Below are 15,760 nucleotides of genomic sequence, written 5' to 3'. Positions count from 1 at the left end.
ACAATCACTGTGAAGATTCCCAGCTAGCTATTCTTGTTACTAGGGTAAGATGGAGCTCTCTTTTTTATGGAGGCCTTATAAAGAAAACACTCTATGGGTAGTTGATAAAGGTTTTGAGAATATCTTTACCATGATGAGAACGAAATTCACAATCTTTTAAAAAGTAACAATCATAGGCAGATGCTGAGTACAATTTTAAAAAGACATTAAACTCAGAAGCAAGGTTTGAATTCTCATTGTGGTAGAAATGTAAATTGGTTCATTTAACATTCACTTCAATCTTCTTCTCTTGTCTGTTTTTTCCTACTTTGTGCTATTATGCAGAATCATTTTGAGGTGATCCATTCTTGTGTAATCTTAGCTCCCTAACAAAGAATAAATGGTTGATGGATTGGAAAATTAAAAATCCATCAAATTAAATCTGGATTTAAAAAAGCAGAACAATAATATAAACTAGAAAAAAATATATGTATAGGTGGTGGAGAAGTCTACAAAAGATAAGATTATAGAGTAAAACATTAATATACAGGCATAATTTGTTTAACTGCACTTTATTGTACTTCACAGATATTGCTTTTTTACAAATGGAATGTTCATGGAACTCTGTGTACAGCAAGTCTGTTGTTGCCATTTTTCCAACACCTATGTTTACTTCCTGTCTCTGTGTCAGCAATTTTTAGCAGTAAAGTATTTTTAAATTAAGGTATGTACTTTTTATTAGACAAAATGCTATTATACCCTTAAGAGACTACAATATAGTAGAAACATAACTTTTATACTTTTATATACACTGGGAAACCAAAACAGTTGTGTGACTCACTTTGCTGCAATATTTGCTTTATTGCAATGGTCTTACACAAAGCCTGCAATACCTCTGGGGTATGCCTACATTTTATTATGTAAAAATTCAAAAGTCCTGCTAGGCAAAAAGTACAGTACCACAAAAGGAAAACTGGCAAAACAATTTCTAATAGAATGACAGATGAAACAAAAACCTCAGTAGATAACAGATGACGGGCATAAGAAGTAAGTAATAAAAAAGGAATACGATTGGCAAATAATTTTTAAAGTTTAATTTCACCAGAAACTAAAGCAATCAAAGAACTGCTGATATGCTATTTAAAGACACACAAACAAAGAAAAAGATAATGTGCCAGGTTGTTGAGACTCATAAATCATCTCACGTGCTAATGATGGGCCATAGTTTTCTCTACCATTTGTCATACTCCCCCCAAATATAGGAGACATCTGGCTTTGAATGAGGAGGCCGAGCTTCTGTTTCTCGGTTTCTTTAACATCCCAATGTGTTCCTCACTGGGACTGAGGGAAAAAGTATTCCAAAGGTACCTCTGTCCTCCTAAGGAATTCTCTTGATTCCTCAACACTCCTCTTTGCCATGTTTTATAGGTTGAAGGTGGGTTAATATCCTGCAAGGCAGGACTTCTCTTTAGGATGCACCTATTAATGTCATCAGGCTTTAAGAATTCAGAAGAAACTAGAACAGAAACAGCCTCATTTTAACATCCATTACACAGTTCAAGTGGATTTGTGTTCTAACCAAAAAATCTTTGACTAAGAAACTTGTATGAACTCCTCAATTTCTCAAGGGTATTTTACTCTCTGAGCACTAGTAGCAAAAACTGCTATATATTATCACTCGTTCTACCCATATTCATTCATTACAAAAGTGTCTACTGAGTGTTAATTATGCTCAATGCCTAGGAGACAAGGATGAAGAGAGGGCTCACTGTCTGTGGGGATGGGGTGGGGACTAGTCTCAGATGTATTCTTAAGTAGTTGCAATGCTACGTAATAGCTCTATAGTAGAAAAAAAGATGGAAGTGCCACAGGAACACAGCGATCCTCTTAGTTGTTGATCACTTGGGAATTTCAAGGAACTGGAAAACATTCTTGTGTGTGTGTCTTTCCTACCAACTGAATTAAACAGTCATATTATTACCAGATTGGCATTGTTTTCATTCTACCACTCAAAGTACAAATAAGCTGTGGTGTAAAAATGCCTTATAAACTGTTCTGCTGTGACTAGTAATAGTTAAGATTATAGATCCAAGATTTAAAATGACAACAATATGTATTAAAGTATTAATAATTCCCTTAAATATTTCTCCTTATCTTATTTTCTTGCTGTATTTTATACATTCTCTACAGTTACTTTGACAAGATTTTTTAATTGACTGGGACATTTATTGGAATAATATTTTATATGTATGATTCTATACACACTATTCTATTTTTCAGGCTCCAGTTTTTTTTCCATGAAAAACATCAGTTATACTCAAAGTGAAAGGACCACCAATGGCAGAGAATTTCAAGACCTTGCTCTTCCTGTAAAACGTGCTCGAAAAGCAGTTAAGTCTTCTCTGAAGGTATCTCCTAAGACAATTTCACTCAAGAGTTTTGGAGGTTTGGAGAAAGGTTTGGCAAGGTTTCTTATCAGGCCAGGTTTTCTCCTCTCCTAAAGAGGAGAGTGGATCTAACTCCCTCTTGACCAACTGTTTGAAGTACATTCATGTAACCTTGAGCTGCATTTCTGATATAGAGTAGTGTATTAGTTAAGCACATAGGCCTTGGAGTCAGATGGACACAAATTTAAATGCCAGCTCTGCCATTTGTTGACTAAGTGACTTTAGGCAAATTAATTTCTTTAAGCCCGTTTCTTCAAACATAATTTGGGGATTATAATAATTACCTTATAAACTTGGTAAGTGGATAAAATGAGAATATATATGCAAAAACACAGTGTCTGGCATATTGTAAAGGTGGTATAAATGGTAATCAATATTGTTATTAATAAAAGGAGTTCTAAACCTTAAAACAAAAGTCCAATATACATCGAAATAGAACCTCTTGAAAGCTTAAAACTCACAGGGCCTATAAAACAATAACACAATGAAAAGAAAAAACTATGTAGGTCACATCATGAGGAAGAGAACAGCACCTTACATCTCAATATTAATGTTGACTGTAAATGGCCTAAATGCTCCACTTAAAAGATACAGAATGACAGAATGGATTAAAAAAATCACAATAGAAATATCTACTTCAAGAGACTCACCTAACATGGGAAGATTCAAATAAACTCAAGGTAAAAGTGTGTAAAAAGGTATTCCATGCAAATGGAAACCAAAGCGAGCAGGAGTAGCTATTCTTTTATCAGGCAAAACAGACTTCAAAGCAACAACACTAAATAAAGAAAGATGTCCCTATTATAATGATAAAAGAATCAATTCAACAAGAAGAGATTACAATCCTAAATTTATATGCACCAAACACTGAAGCATCTACATTTATAAAGCAGTCACTACTAGACCTAAGAAACGAGATAGACAGCAAAACAATAGTGGGAGACTTCAGTGTGCCACTCACAGCACTAGCAGATCTTCAAGACAGAAAGTCAACAGAGGAACAGTGGACTTAAATGACATGCTAGAACAAATGAACTTAAAGATATTTACAGATAATGCTACCCAAGATTTCTAGAATATACATTCTTCTCATGAGCACATGGAACATTCTCCAAGATAGACCATATAATAGGCCGTAAAACAAGTCTCAACAAATTAAAAAAAATCAAAATTACATCAAGTATCTTCTCAGGCCACAGTGTGAATAAAGCTAGAAATCAACTCCAAAAGGAACCCTCAAAACTGTACAAAGATGGAAATTAAATAAGCTGCTTCTGACTGATATCTGGGTTAACAATGAAATCAAGATGGAAATTTACAAGTTATTTGAATTGAATGATGATAATGACGCAAGTTATCAAAACCTCTGGAATACAGCAAAAGCAGTGGAACTTAGAGGAAAGTTTATAGTGCTAAATACCTACATCAAGAAGTCTGAAAGAGCACAAATTGATGACCTAATGTCACACCTCAAGGAACTAGAGAAACGAGAACAGACTAAACCTGAAGCTAGAAGAAAAGAAATAACACAGAGCAGAACTAAATAAAATTCAAACAAACAAAACAATACAAAAGATCAACGAAACAGAAAGCTGGTTCTTTGAAAAAAATAAACAAAATTGATAGACCATTAGCTAGATTAACCAAGAAGAAGGAAGATCCAAATAAGCTCAATTAGAAATGAAACTGGAGACATTACAACCAACACCACAGAATTACAGAAACAATCATTCAAGACTATTATGAATACCTTTATGTGCACAAACTAGCCTAGAGGAAATGGATGAATTCCTGGAAACATACAATCCTCCTAGGTTAAATCAGTAATAGAAACCTTGAAAAGACTGATAAGAAGCAGTGACATTGAATCAGTAATTTAAAAATTGTCAACAAAATAAAAGACCAGGACCAGATGAATTCACACCTGAATTCTACCAGACATTCAAAGAATTGGTACTAATCCTACTGAAACTATTCCAAAAGATGATTCCAATCATTCTATGAAGCTAATATCATCCTGGTACCAAATCCAGGAAAAGACACAACAAAAAACAAAACTACAGATCAATTTTCCTTATGAACATAGATTCAAAAATCCCCCCCCAAAATACTAGCTAAACAAATCCCACAGGATGTCAAAAAGGTAATTCATCATGGTCAAGTGGGTTTCATCCCAGGGATGCTGGGATGGTTTAACATACGCAAGTCAATAAACGTGATACATCACATAAACAGAATTAAAAACGAAAACTATATTATTATCTCGATAGATGCAGAAAAAGTACTTGATAAAATACGGCATCCCTTTATAATAAGAACCAGGCATAGAAGGCACCTATCTCAAAATAATAAAATCCATATATGACAAACCCATAGCCAACATCTTATTGAATGGGGAAAAGTTGTAAGCATTTCCCCTGAGAACAGAAACAAGACAAGGATGCCCACTTTCACCACTCCTATTCAACATAGTTCTGGAAGTGCTATCCAGACCAATCAGGCAAGACAAAGAAATAAAGGACATTGAAACTGGAAAAGAGGAAGTCCAACTATCACTGTTTGCAGATGATACGACTGTATACCTAGAAAATCCTAAGTACTCCTCCAAAAGACTCTTAGATTTAATAAACGAATTCAGTAAAGTCTCAGGTTTCAAAGTCAATGTACAACAATATCATTATTGATGCATAGCATCAAGCTGAGAATCAGATCAAGAACGTGATCTCTTTTATAAGAGCTCTAAAAAAGAAAAAATAAATAAAATACCTAGGAATACATTTAACTATGGAAGTGAAAGATCTCTACAAGGAGGACTACAAAACACTGCAGAAAGTAATTATAGATGACAGAAACAAATGAAAACACATTTCATGCTCATGGATTGGAAGATGTGCAAATGACCATACTGCCCAAAGGAATCTACAGATTTAATACAATTCCCATCAAAATACCAACATTGTTTTTCACAGAATTAGAAAGAACAATCCTAAAATTCAGATGGAACCAAAAAAGAGCCCAAATAGCCACAGGAATCCTAAGCAAAAAGAACAAATTTGGAGGCATCACATTACCGGACTTCAAATTATACTAAAAGCCTGCAGTTACTAAAACAGCATGATACTGATACAAAAGTGGGCACCTAGACCAGTGGAACAGAATAGAGAACCCAGAAATAAAGCCAAATATGTACAGCCAACTGATCTTCAACAAAGTACACAAAAACATAAGTTAGGGAATTGACATAATTTATTACATGAAATGGTGCTAGGAAAACTGGCAAGCCACATGTGGAAGAATGAAACTGGATTCCTATCTCTCACCTTATACAAAAATCAACTCAAGATGAATCAATGACTTAAATATAGGACCTGAAACTGTACAAATTCTAGAAGACAACATTAGAAAAACTCTTCTAGCCACTAACCTAGGAAAAGAATTTATAACAAATATCCCAAAAGCAAATGCAACAAAAACAAAAATAAATAAATGAGACCTAATTAAACTAAAAACTCTCTGCACAACAAAAGAAATAATCGACAGAGTAAACAGAAAACCCACAGAATGGGAAACAATATTTGCAAACTACACATCCAAAAAAGGACAAGTATCCAGAATGTACAAGGAACTCAAACAAATTACCAAGAAAAAAATACAAATAATTCCATCAAAAAGTGGGCAAAGGACATGAATAGACATTTCTTAAAAGAAGATATACGAATGACCAATAAATATATGAAAAAATGCTCAACATCAGTAATCATCAGGGAAATGCAAATTAAAACCACAATGAGATATCACAATGAATTCTGAACGAATGGCCATTATTATTAATAAAAAGTCAAAAAACAATAGAGGTTGGCATGGATGTGGGAAAAAGGGAACACCTATTCACTATTGGTGGGAATGTAAATTAGTACAACCTCTATGGAAAACCATAACGGAGGGCCCTTGAGGAGTTAAAAATAGAACTACCATTTGATCCAGCAATCCTATTACGGGGTATCTACCCAAAGGAAATAAGTCATTATATGAAAAAGACACTTGCCCATGCATGTTTACAGCAGCACAATTCACAATTGCAAAGATGTAGAACCAACCTAAGTGCCCATCAACTAATGAGTGGATAAAGAAAATGTGGTACATGCACACCATGGAATACTACTCAGCCATTCAAAGGAATGAAATTACCTCTTTTGCAGCAACTTAGATGGAGCTGGAGGCCATTATTCTAAGTGAAGTAACATAGGAGTGGAAAACCAAAAACCATATGTTCTCACTTTTAAGTGGGAGCTAAGCTACGAGTACGCAAAGGCATACAGAGTGATATAATAGATTTTAGAGACTCAGAGCGGGGAGAGTGAGAGGAGGGCTAGGGATACAAAACTACACATTAGGTAAAATGTACACTACTTGGGTGATGGGTGCACTAAAATATCAGAATTCAGCACTATGTAATTCATCCATCCATGTAAAAAAACCCCATTGTACCTCAAAAGCTATTGAATTTTTAAAAAGAAGAAAAAAGTATTGTTATTAATATTATTTCTTAAGGGATATAAATGCAAACTCACTATTAGTTCATACATATAAAAGCTTTGTTGAGAGACGCAATATGTATTTAGAAGTAACTTTTATCCCTTTCTTTAGGAAAGCTGAAATATACTCCTGAATTAAGGTAGACCAGTAAAGAGCTATATATCAGAACTGATTTTTCCTAGCCACTGGTAGAACCATTTTTACCAGCTTTTGCCTTGTCTTTATGCCCTTGGTCAACATGGTGCAATGTCATAGACTCAGTTATGGCTGTATTTTCTATGTCAACATAACTCTTTACTTCATGCAGTGCTTCTCTATGGAGAGTGTGGTAATCAGTTGGGCTGTTCAGAAATATTCACCTTTTCATCCTTCCAAGGCACAGGGTTGGACTGCAAATTATCTTTAAGTTCATTAAAGATAAGTATGAACATGGGGCTTGCTCTGGGAAATGAAATGAAGAAATTTGAGCTCAAATGAAATGTGTCCTTTCCAAGTGGAAGCTTTAAGAACCACTATACAGGCCACCCATTTCTCTTCCTCCTGTTGCACTGATTATAAATGAGATGAAGTCTCCTTTGGCTTGTATGTATGAGTTGCTGTGGTAGATAGAGACCCCATCTTATATGCAATGGACACACAGTGTGAGTGAAAAATAAACCTTTGTCAGCATAAGCCAGTAAGATTTTACTAATGCTTGTTACTATAGCATAATTCTGTCTATCCTGTTTGATATAGGGATCCACAAGAAAACAATATTATCTTGTCTTAGTATAGGGAATAGGTGTACTTGATGTGTACATTGTTTTGTTTTTGGATACTTCCCAATTATCCAAAGCGGCATTGTCATTTCCTCTGCCCTGACAGATAGAATGCTCAGAGCCAATCTAATTCATGGACCAAGTCTAACAAAAGTAAAAGATTTTTCAATAGAATTTCACATTCTAACGTCATTTCAGGCTTTTATCTTCCCTTCTATCTCACTTTTTAATCCTCTTTTCCTTATCTGCTTATTTAAAATATTATTCTATGCTATTGTATTCAACACATTTATGTACAGCTATGTACAAATATATTGCCCATTGTTTTAATAATAATAAAAGTTTTAAACATGTGACATCCAATATGAACTGACCTGTGTGCTTTGCCATACCTTTTAGTTATCCCCTCCTTGAAACAGCCTGACAACTGAGACACTGCTGTTAACCTGGTATCTCCAGTGGAAAGAATTGTCCTTAGGAAGACCATGGGATGAAGATTCAGGACTAGTTCTAGTTTAAATTTTTCAGACTATGTATGTAGTTTCCAGCAACTCACTTTCCAGTTAGGTCTCAACTTCTTCATTTGTAAAAGTGAGGCCTTTTAAAAAATTTAATTTATATTCAAATTATGTCCTTTATTTTAGATTATATGAATTAAGACATGAGGAAATAGATCAAATTAATCTACCTCTATTAAGCAGGAAAAAAACCTCAAGTATTATTTCCCCAGCCTAAATCAGCTATTTGCCACTTATTCATTTATTTACACATTTCTTTAAGAAATATCTCTTGTAGCAAGACAGAACAGAGACCCCTCTTAGGGGCTTGCTGCGACACCCCAAGTATGAAAATAAGGGAAAGTCTTGAGTCCCTTCAAGAGAAATTCCAGGCATACAGCTAGCCTTGAGAAGTAAATCAGCAACTCAATAAGCAAGGAGGACAAGATGTTTGGTTCCCTATAGAAACTAAAGATGACACATGTCCCTGAGTTGTTTTTCAGAAACCCAGACCCCCATCAGATGGAAAAGTCCAACCGCAGTCCCGTAGACTTCAGATATATGAAATCTGATTGCTGTTCTTTGTTCTTAATTTTTTCCTGAAGGGCCTGGAGAGAGTAATGCCCACAGGTCAAACCTCAGCTTTCCCTTCTGATGACTCCAAGTTTTTAAACAAAGCCTTGACTTCCTTAAGCAATTGCAAATCAAAAGAATCTCTGAATCCACCTATGACCTGTAAACCCCCACTTCAAGATAGCCTGCCATTTTGGGCCAAACCAATGTATTAATATAACCTCCAAGTATTGATTTACAATTTTGACTGTAACTTCTGCTTTCCTAAAAAGAAGTGTCTCTGCTTTTAAGAGCCCTTGCTTATAGGCCATTGGGGAGGTCAGCTCTTAAGGATTAGCTGCCCAATTCTCCTTGCTTGGCACCCTGTAAATAAACGCCCTCCTTACTCTTACTGCAAACCTTGGTGTGGGTGTTTGGCTTTACTGTGCCAGGCAAGCAGACCCACATTTGGTTTAGTAACAGCAGACTATGTGAAAAACACTGCAAGTTTCAAGACAAGTAAAGAATACAGCCTTTAACAGCCAATTATGATCAAATGAGTTGATAGATCATACTTGGGGAAAAATTCAACGTCTATTATAAAGTTAATATGAGATAAAGGGGCAAATACATTGCATCAGAAATGAAACTTTTAGGATGCAAAAGAGACTGTGAACACCATCAGAAACTTCATTTGCAAGAAACTAATAGAACGTATTGAGGGCTTGAATTAGTACCTTGGAGAAGGATTGAGTTGTAGTAAAACATAATCTAAGAACCAATTTTATTTTTTAAATGATTGGTGCCACTATACTATAGTGGAATGTGCATGGGGAGGGACATGCAAAAGATGTCTGTGCGATGAGGTTGCAAGAGACTGTGCGATGAGGTAGTCAGTGGGGTCTTACTTAAAAACTGATTAGATTTTCAGGGGTTCGAACATGGAAAATGAATTCAGGCAGTGGAGTGTACATAAAAGTGAAGTTGAGTAACAAAGCAAGACAATGAAAAGACCACCCTGAGTGTCCTTTAAGAACGTGAAGAAGACAAAGAGCAAAGGACATTAAGATGGAGTGGTTATCCAAGTGTAAGAAGCTTTTAAAAATGCATCTGTCAGGAAATAATGCATTGAACTCAAATCTTTGAGGATGATTGAAATAACTGGTGGGTAATTATAAGTTCATTTAAATATTATAGTTGCTAATGAACGACGTGAGTGATGTGGCTTTACCCCTTCAGTCATAAGTTGTTAATGAGCCTAACTATTTCAAATGGTCATACATTTAATTTCCTCACAGATTATTTGTAATGGAGAAAGATGATAGTCTATTGGAAGATTTTGAATTGGAAGAGAGAATTTTGAAATGTTTGCCAAGGGCTTGAAACTTTTTGTTAGCTGAGTGTAGTTTTTTGTAATAGCAACAGGAATGGACCAATCCTACCCCTATGAAAATCATGAAGAAAAGAGGAGCCACGGAGTACATAGTTACCTGTTACTGTAGAAGTATAAAGTGGGGTATTTTTAATTTAAACATTTAAAACCTTGAAATAATGCCATCAAAGTGATAACAAAGTTTATGTTTTGGTGAGGTCAGTGTATGTATACTTTATTTGAAATGCAGGTTTCTTTCAAAATGTGGGGAGAGGGCTCAAATGTAAAAGAGAGAAAACTTCCATGAGAGTTCAGTGTCTTCCTCTTAGTGTAAATGGAGGGTGCTGTGGTTCACTCATATCATCTCCTCTTTGTTTGGAGCCACTGTGCTCTAATGGGAAAAATGTTAGCAGAAGTCTTAATGATGTAGTGTCAGTTCCCTACCCTTTCACTAAAATATTTCCATCAGAACGTTTACTGTCAGTCAGACTTCTGCACTGAACAAAAAACTAAAATTTAATTCCATTATTTTAAAAAATAAATTACAGGCTCTCAAATTTTTTCCATAGGTGGATTCTCAATATTCACCACTAACAATATGCCTTAAAATAAGTCCATATACCAAGATCAAATCTGCAAAATTTTGTCCTGTTGTTAATTAAACCAAGTCCTTTCTCAGTGAATGAGAAATTAACAGTTAAAATGAATGAATACAATAAGGATTGGCTCTTATAAGGCTGGTAATTCCAAATTCTTTGATCTGGCTACCACCAAGCTCCTACCCTGACTACTGAGACTAACTGAATCCAAACTTAATCAAATCAATCACACCAAAAGAAGGAACATCATCAGAAACTTCGTTTGCAAGAAACTAATAGAATTTATGGAGGGCTTGAATTAGTACCTTGGAGAAGGATTGAGTTCTGGTAAAACATAATCTAAGAACCAATTTTATGTTTTAAATAATTGGTGCCACTATACTATAGTGGAATGTGCATGGGGAAGGACAGACTAGTATACAGGAGTGGTCTTTCAATATCAAAGAGCATAAGAAACACTTGAGAATCTTTTTAAAATGCATCCCTTTTCTGGATTAATTAGGTCTGGGGCCCAAAAACATCACAGGTGTTGGTGATGCTACTGATCTGCAGAATTACCTCTGAGTAACAAGGCGATAGAGAACACAGAGCTAGAATGGTTCTTCTATAATGATTTGACTTTGAACCTTTCCCCCCAGCTGTAAAATGATACCATCAACACCAGTTCATAGGATAATTGGAGGAGTAAATGAAGTATATTTGTGAAATGCTAGGAAAAGTTGACCTCAGGTAGGAGCAAAGAAGTGAAAGCAGAGAATATGGTACATAATGCTGGTAATTGGGTAGATGTGGTGGTGGGAATTTGTGGAGGTTCTCATTGCTTTAAATTTCTAATTGAAGTAGAAAGCAAAGTCACCATCTGAGATTAAAGATGGGGAGGTGGTGCTGGAGAGCTGAAGAGAAATAAAGGAGGAAGTAGTTGTCTAGGTGAACGGGAGAAATAAAGTAATAGGGAATGCAGTAGGATTGTCTAACAGAATTAAGACTGATTTGAGTTATATAATTATGAATTAAAAATGAGACTACTCAGCATGGTTGTATGATTTCTGAATACATTTAGCTGCACAAACTCAGATGTGGAGAATATCTTTAATTAGGTTTGTGGCTTTTTCAGTGAACTGAAAAGGTGAAGAACTGCAAAAGAGATGAAAGTGAGTGTGAATAAATAACTATAACGATTAGCCATGTTTAATTTAGGTAAGGAAGACAGGACATCAGTGGGTGAGGAGCAGTAGGAAGGTAATAAAGTCTATATATTGCTGAGATTTCATTTATGATAGTATGTGGAAAATGTTTGCAATTGTTCCATTTGTACCTTCACTTGAAAAGAATGTATAGTCTTGACTGTTGAATGCAGTGTCTAATATGCACACGCGCACGCACGCACACACACACACACACCCCAAACTTACAAATGTTTTCCTAATAAATATTCTTTAACAACTATTTGTCAGATTTAACTATTGTTATTTAAAGGAGGAGGATTAAAATATTATATTGTTGTTATGGACTTGTCGGTTAATCCATGAGAGTCTGAACATTTTTGCTTTATATAGTTCTATGCAATATTTTTGATACATACATATTAATACTTACCAATGTCTTCTTCCTTAAATTTTAATTTATTCTACATGAATATTACTATGTTAGCTTTCTTTTGGTAAATAGTTACATGGTATTTTCTTTTTCTATTGCTTTGTTTTCAACTTTTCTAGGGGGTTTTAAGTTTTTGTTTTTTGTTTTTTGTAAGAAGAATAAAGACAGTTTAAAAAATCACTTTTGTCCCAGCACTTTGGGAGGCCGAGACGGGCGGATTACGAGATCAGGAGATCGTAGACCATCCTGGCTAACAAGGTGAAACCCCGTCTCTACTAAAAAATACAAAAAACTAGCCGGGCGAGGTGGCGGGCGCCTGTAGTCCCAGCTACTCGGGAGGCTGACGCAAGAGAATGGCGTGAACACGGGAGGCGGAGCTTGCAGTGAGCTGAGATCCGGCCACTGCACTCCAGCCTGGGCGACAGAGCGAGACTCCGTCTCAAAAAAAAAAAAAAAAAATCACTTTTGCTTCTCAGTAGGCTATAGTAGTTCTTGTAGGCAATGTTTCCACTTCAATAATGAGAAAAAAGTAGAGATACTACAAAAATGCTATTTTAAGGATACTGCAAACAATGGGCAAGGGAGAGGTTAAAATTCTAGGGAAGGAAGAGTCTTTCTTATGTGAGCTGTCACTCTCAGTTATTTTCATCCCTTGAAAGCATCTACAGATTCTGAGTACTGCTGAGAATCAGGGTTAGCATAGGCAGAAGTACATTACTATGGGAGGGATGAACCATCAGAACTTTGGACGATTATGCAGGCAGGTGTAAAAATTTAAAGCAGTATCACATACATGGCAGCTAATTTTTACCACAGGATATTTGCTGAGTTATGTGGTGTTTTGAAAGGCTGAGGCAGGGCTCGGTCAGAAACTTTTGAAGTCTCTATGAAGTCTTTTACAGTTCTTACAGTGACTACGAGGCAGTCTCGCAAATACCTGGTTGGTCTTCTCATCAAGACATATATTAAATTTGGAAGATGTGTAGTATCGAAAGATAAAGAGTTAAGCTCAACACGTTCAAAGGATAGAATTGAATCTCTCTAAATTTTCATGGCTGAGGATTCAGAAACTTCCAGTTTCTTAATTTAAGGCTCATGAATGCCATGTCCAAAGAACAGAGGAGAACAAAATGTTAATTAATCTTACCAAAACTGCATTCCAGCTCTGATCCAGCTCAACCACTGATTAAATAATAGTCTCAGTTCCTCATCCTAAATGAGAAAAGGAAGAACTACCTCTGGTGACAAATAACATCATCTTCAGACTCTACAGTTCTTTCATACATAAGCTTGGTGTACAATAAAATATTACAAGACAAACAAACGGCATGATAGACACAGAGATGATGTGTATATTGGCTCTTCTTTGTTTTTGCAGAGAGAGGACTATTTGGGCTCTTTTTTGATTCCATATAAATTGTAAAAGTTTTTCCTAATTCTGTGAAGAATGTCAGTGTCATTGAATCTATAAATTACTTTGGGCCAAATGGCCATTTTCACAATATTGATTCTGTCTATCCATGAGCATGGAATGTTTTTCCATTTGTTTGTGTCCTCTAATTTCTTTGAGCAGTGTTTTGTAGTTCTCCTTGAAAACGTCCTTCACTTCCCTTGTTAGCTGTAATTCCTAGGTATTTTATCTTTTTGTAGCAATTGTGAACGGGAGTTCATTCACAATTCATGATTTGGTTCTCTGCTTACCTATTGTTTGTATATGGGAATGATAGCAATTTTTGCAGATTGATTTTGTATCCTGGGACTTTGCTGAAGTTGTTTATCAGCTTAAGAAGCTTTTGGACTGAGGCAATGGGGTTTTCTAGATATAGGATCATGTCATCTGAACAGAAAGACAATTTTACTTCCTCTCTTCCTATTTGAATACTTCTCTTGCCTGATTGCCCTGGCCAGAGGTTCCAATGCTATGTTGAATAGGAGTGGTGAGAGTGGATATCCTTGTGTTGTGCCGATTTTCAACAGGAATGCTTCCAGCTTTTGTCCATTCAGTATGATATTGGCTGTCGGTCTGTCATATATGGCTCTTATTATTTTGAGGTATGTTCCTTCAATACCTAGTTTATTGAGAGTTTTTAACTTGAAAGCGTGTTGAATTTTATTGAAGGCCTTTTTCTGCATCTATTGAGATAATCATGTGGTTTTTGTCTTATTTCTGTTTATCTGATGAATTACATTTACTGATTTATGTATGTTGAATCAACCTTGCATCCCAGGGATGAAGCCAACTTGATCATGGTGGATAAGCTTTTGGATGTGCTGCTGGATCTAGTTTGTCAGTATTTGGTTGAGGATTTTAGCATTTATGTTCATCAAGGGTATTGGCCTGAAGTTGTATCTCTGCCAGGTTTTGCTATCAGGATGATGCTGGCTTCATAGAATGAGCTAGGGAGGGGTCCCTCTGCAATTTTTTGGAATAGTTTCAGTAGAAATGGTCCAGCTCTTCTTTGTACCTTTTGGTAGAATTCAGCTATGAATCTGGTGCTGCATTTTTATTGGTTGGTAGGCTATTTATTACTGCCTCAATTTCAGAACTTGTTATTGGTCTATTCAGAGATTCAATTTCTTCCTGGTGCAGTCTTGGGAGTGTGTATGTGTCCAGGAATTTATCCATTCCTTCTAGATTTTCTAGTTTATGTGCACAGAGGTGTTTACAGTATTTTCTGATGGTTGTTTGTATTTCTGTGAGGTCAGGGTAATATCCTCTTTGTCTTTTGTGATTGTGTTTGTTTGGATCTTCTCTCTTTTCTTTATTGGTCTAGCTAGCAGTCTATCTTGTTGATTAATTAAAAAAACAACTGCTAGATTCGTTGATCTTTTGAATGTTTTTTTCATGTCTGAATCTCCTTCAGTTTAGCTCTGATCTTGGCTATTTCTTGTTTTCTGCTAGCTTTGGGGTTGGTTTTCTCTTGGTTCTCTAGTTCTTTTAGTCGTGATGCTAGGTTGTTAACTTGAGATCTTTTTATCTCTTTTATGTGGGCATTTAGTCCTATAAATTTCCCTCTTAACACTGCCTTAGCTATGTCCCAGAGATTCTGGTATGTTGCATCTTTGTTCTCATTAACTTCAAAGAACTTCTTAATTTCTTCCTGAATTTCATTATTTACCCAAAAGTTATTCAGGAGCAGGTTATTCAAATTCCATGTAATTGTATGATTTTGAATGAATTTCTTATTCTTGATTTCTAATTTTATTGTCCTGTGGTCCAAGAGATTGGTTATTATGATTTCAGTTCTGCATTTGCTGAGGAATGTTCTGTGTTCAATTGTATGATCAATTTTAGAGTATATACCATGTGACAATGAAAAGAATGTGTATTCTGTTGTTTTGGGTGGAGAATTCTGTAGATATCTATAAGGTCCATTTGATCCAGTGCTGAGTTCAGGTCTTGAGTATCTTTGTTAATTTTCTG

At 35.6% G+C, this 15,760-nt stretch overlaps 2 protein-coding genes across 7 annotated transcripts in view; one reads left to right on the top strand and one right to left on the bottom strand.

Moving 5' to 3' along the window:
- GALK2 (galactokinase 2) overlaps positions 1–695 on the top strand; it is a 244,345-nt gene extending 243,650 nt beyond the window's left edge. The window contains exon 9 of the mRNA XM_021940543.2: positions 568–695. Within this exon, the coding sequence (XP_021796235.1) occupies positions 568–680 (113 nt within the window). The 3' untranslated portion in view covers positions 681–695. The remainder of the gene's footprint in view (positions 1–567) is intronic.
- Positions 1–15,760, bottom strand: part of LOC116275848 (protein FAM227B) — a 290,793-nt gene that overhangs the window by 71,098 nt on the left and 203,935 nt on the right. The gene's annotated exons all lie outside the window — the stretch shown is intronic.

This window comes from Papio anubis, chromosome 7 (genome assembly GCF_008728515.1).
Source record: "Papio anubis isolate 15944 chromosome 7, Panubis1.0, whole genome shotgun sequence".
Taxonomy (NCBI): domain Eukaryota; kingdom Metazoa; phylum Chordata; class Mammalia; order Primates; family Cercopithecidae; genus Papio; species Papio anubis.
Note: the sequence above shows the minus strand (reverse complement) of the source record. Positions and strands in the feature narration are given on the sequence as shown.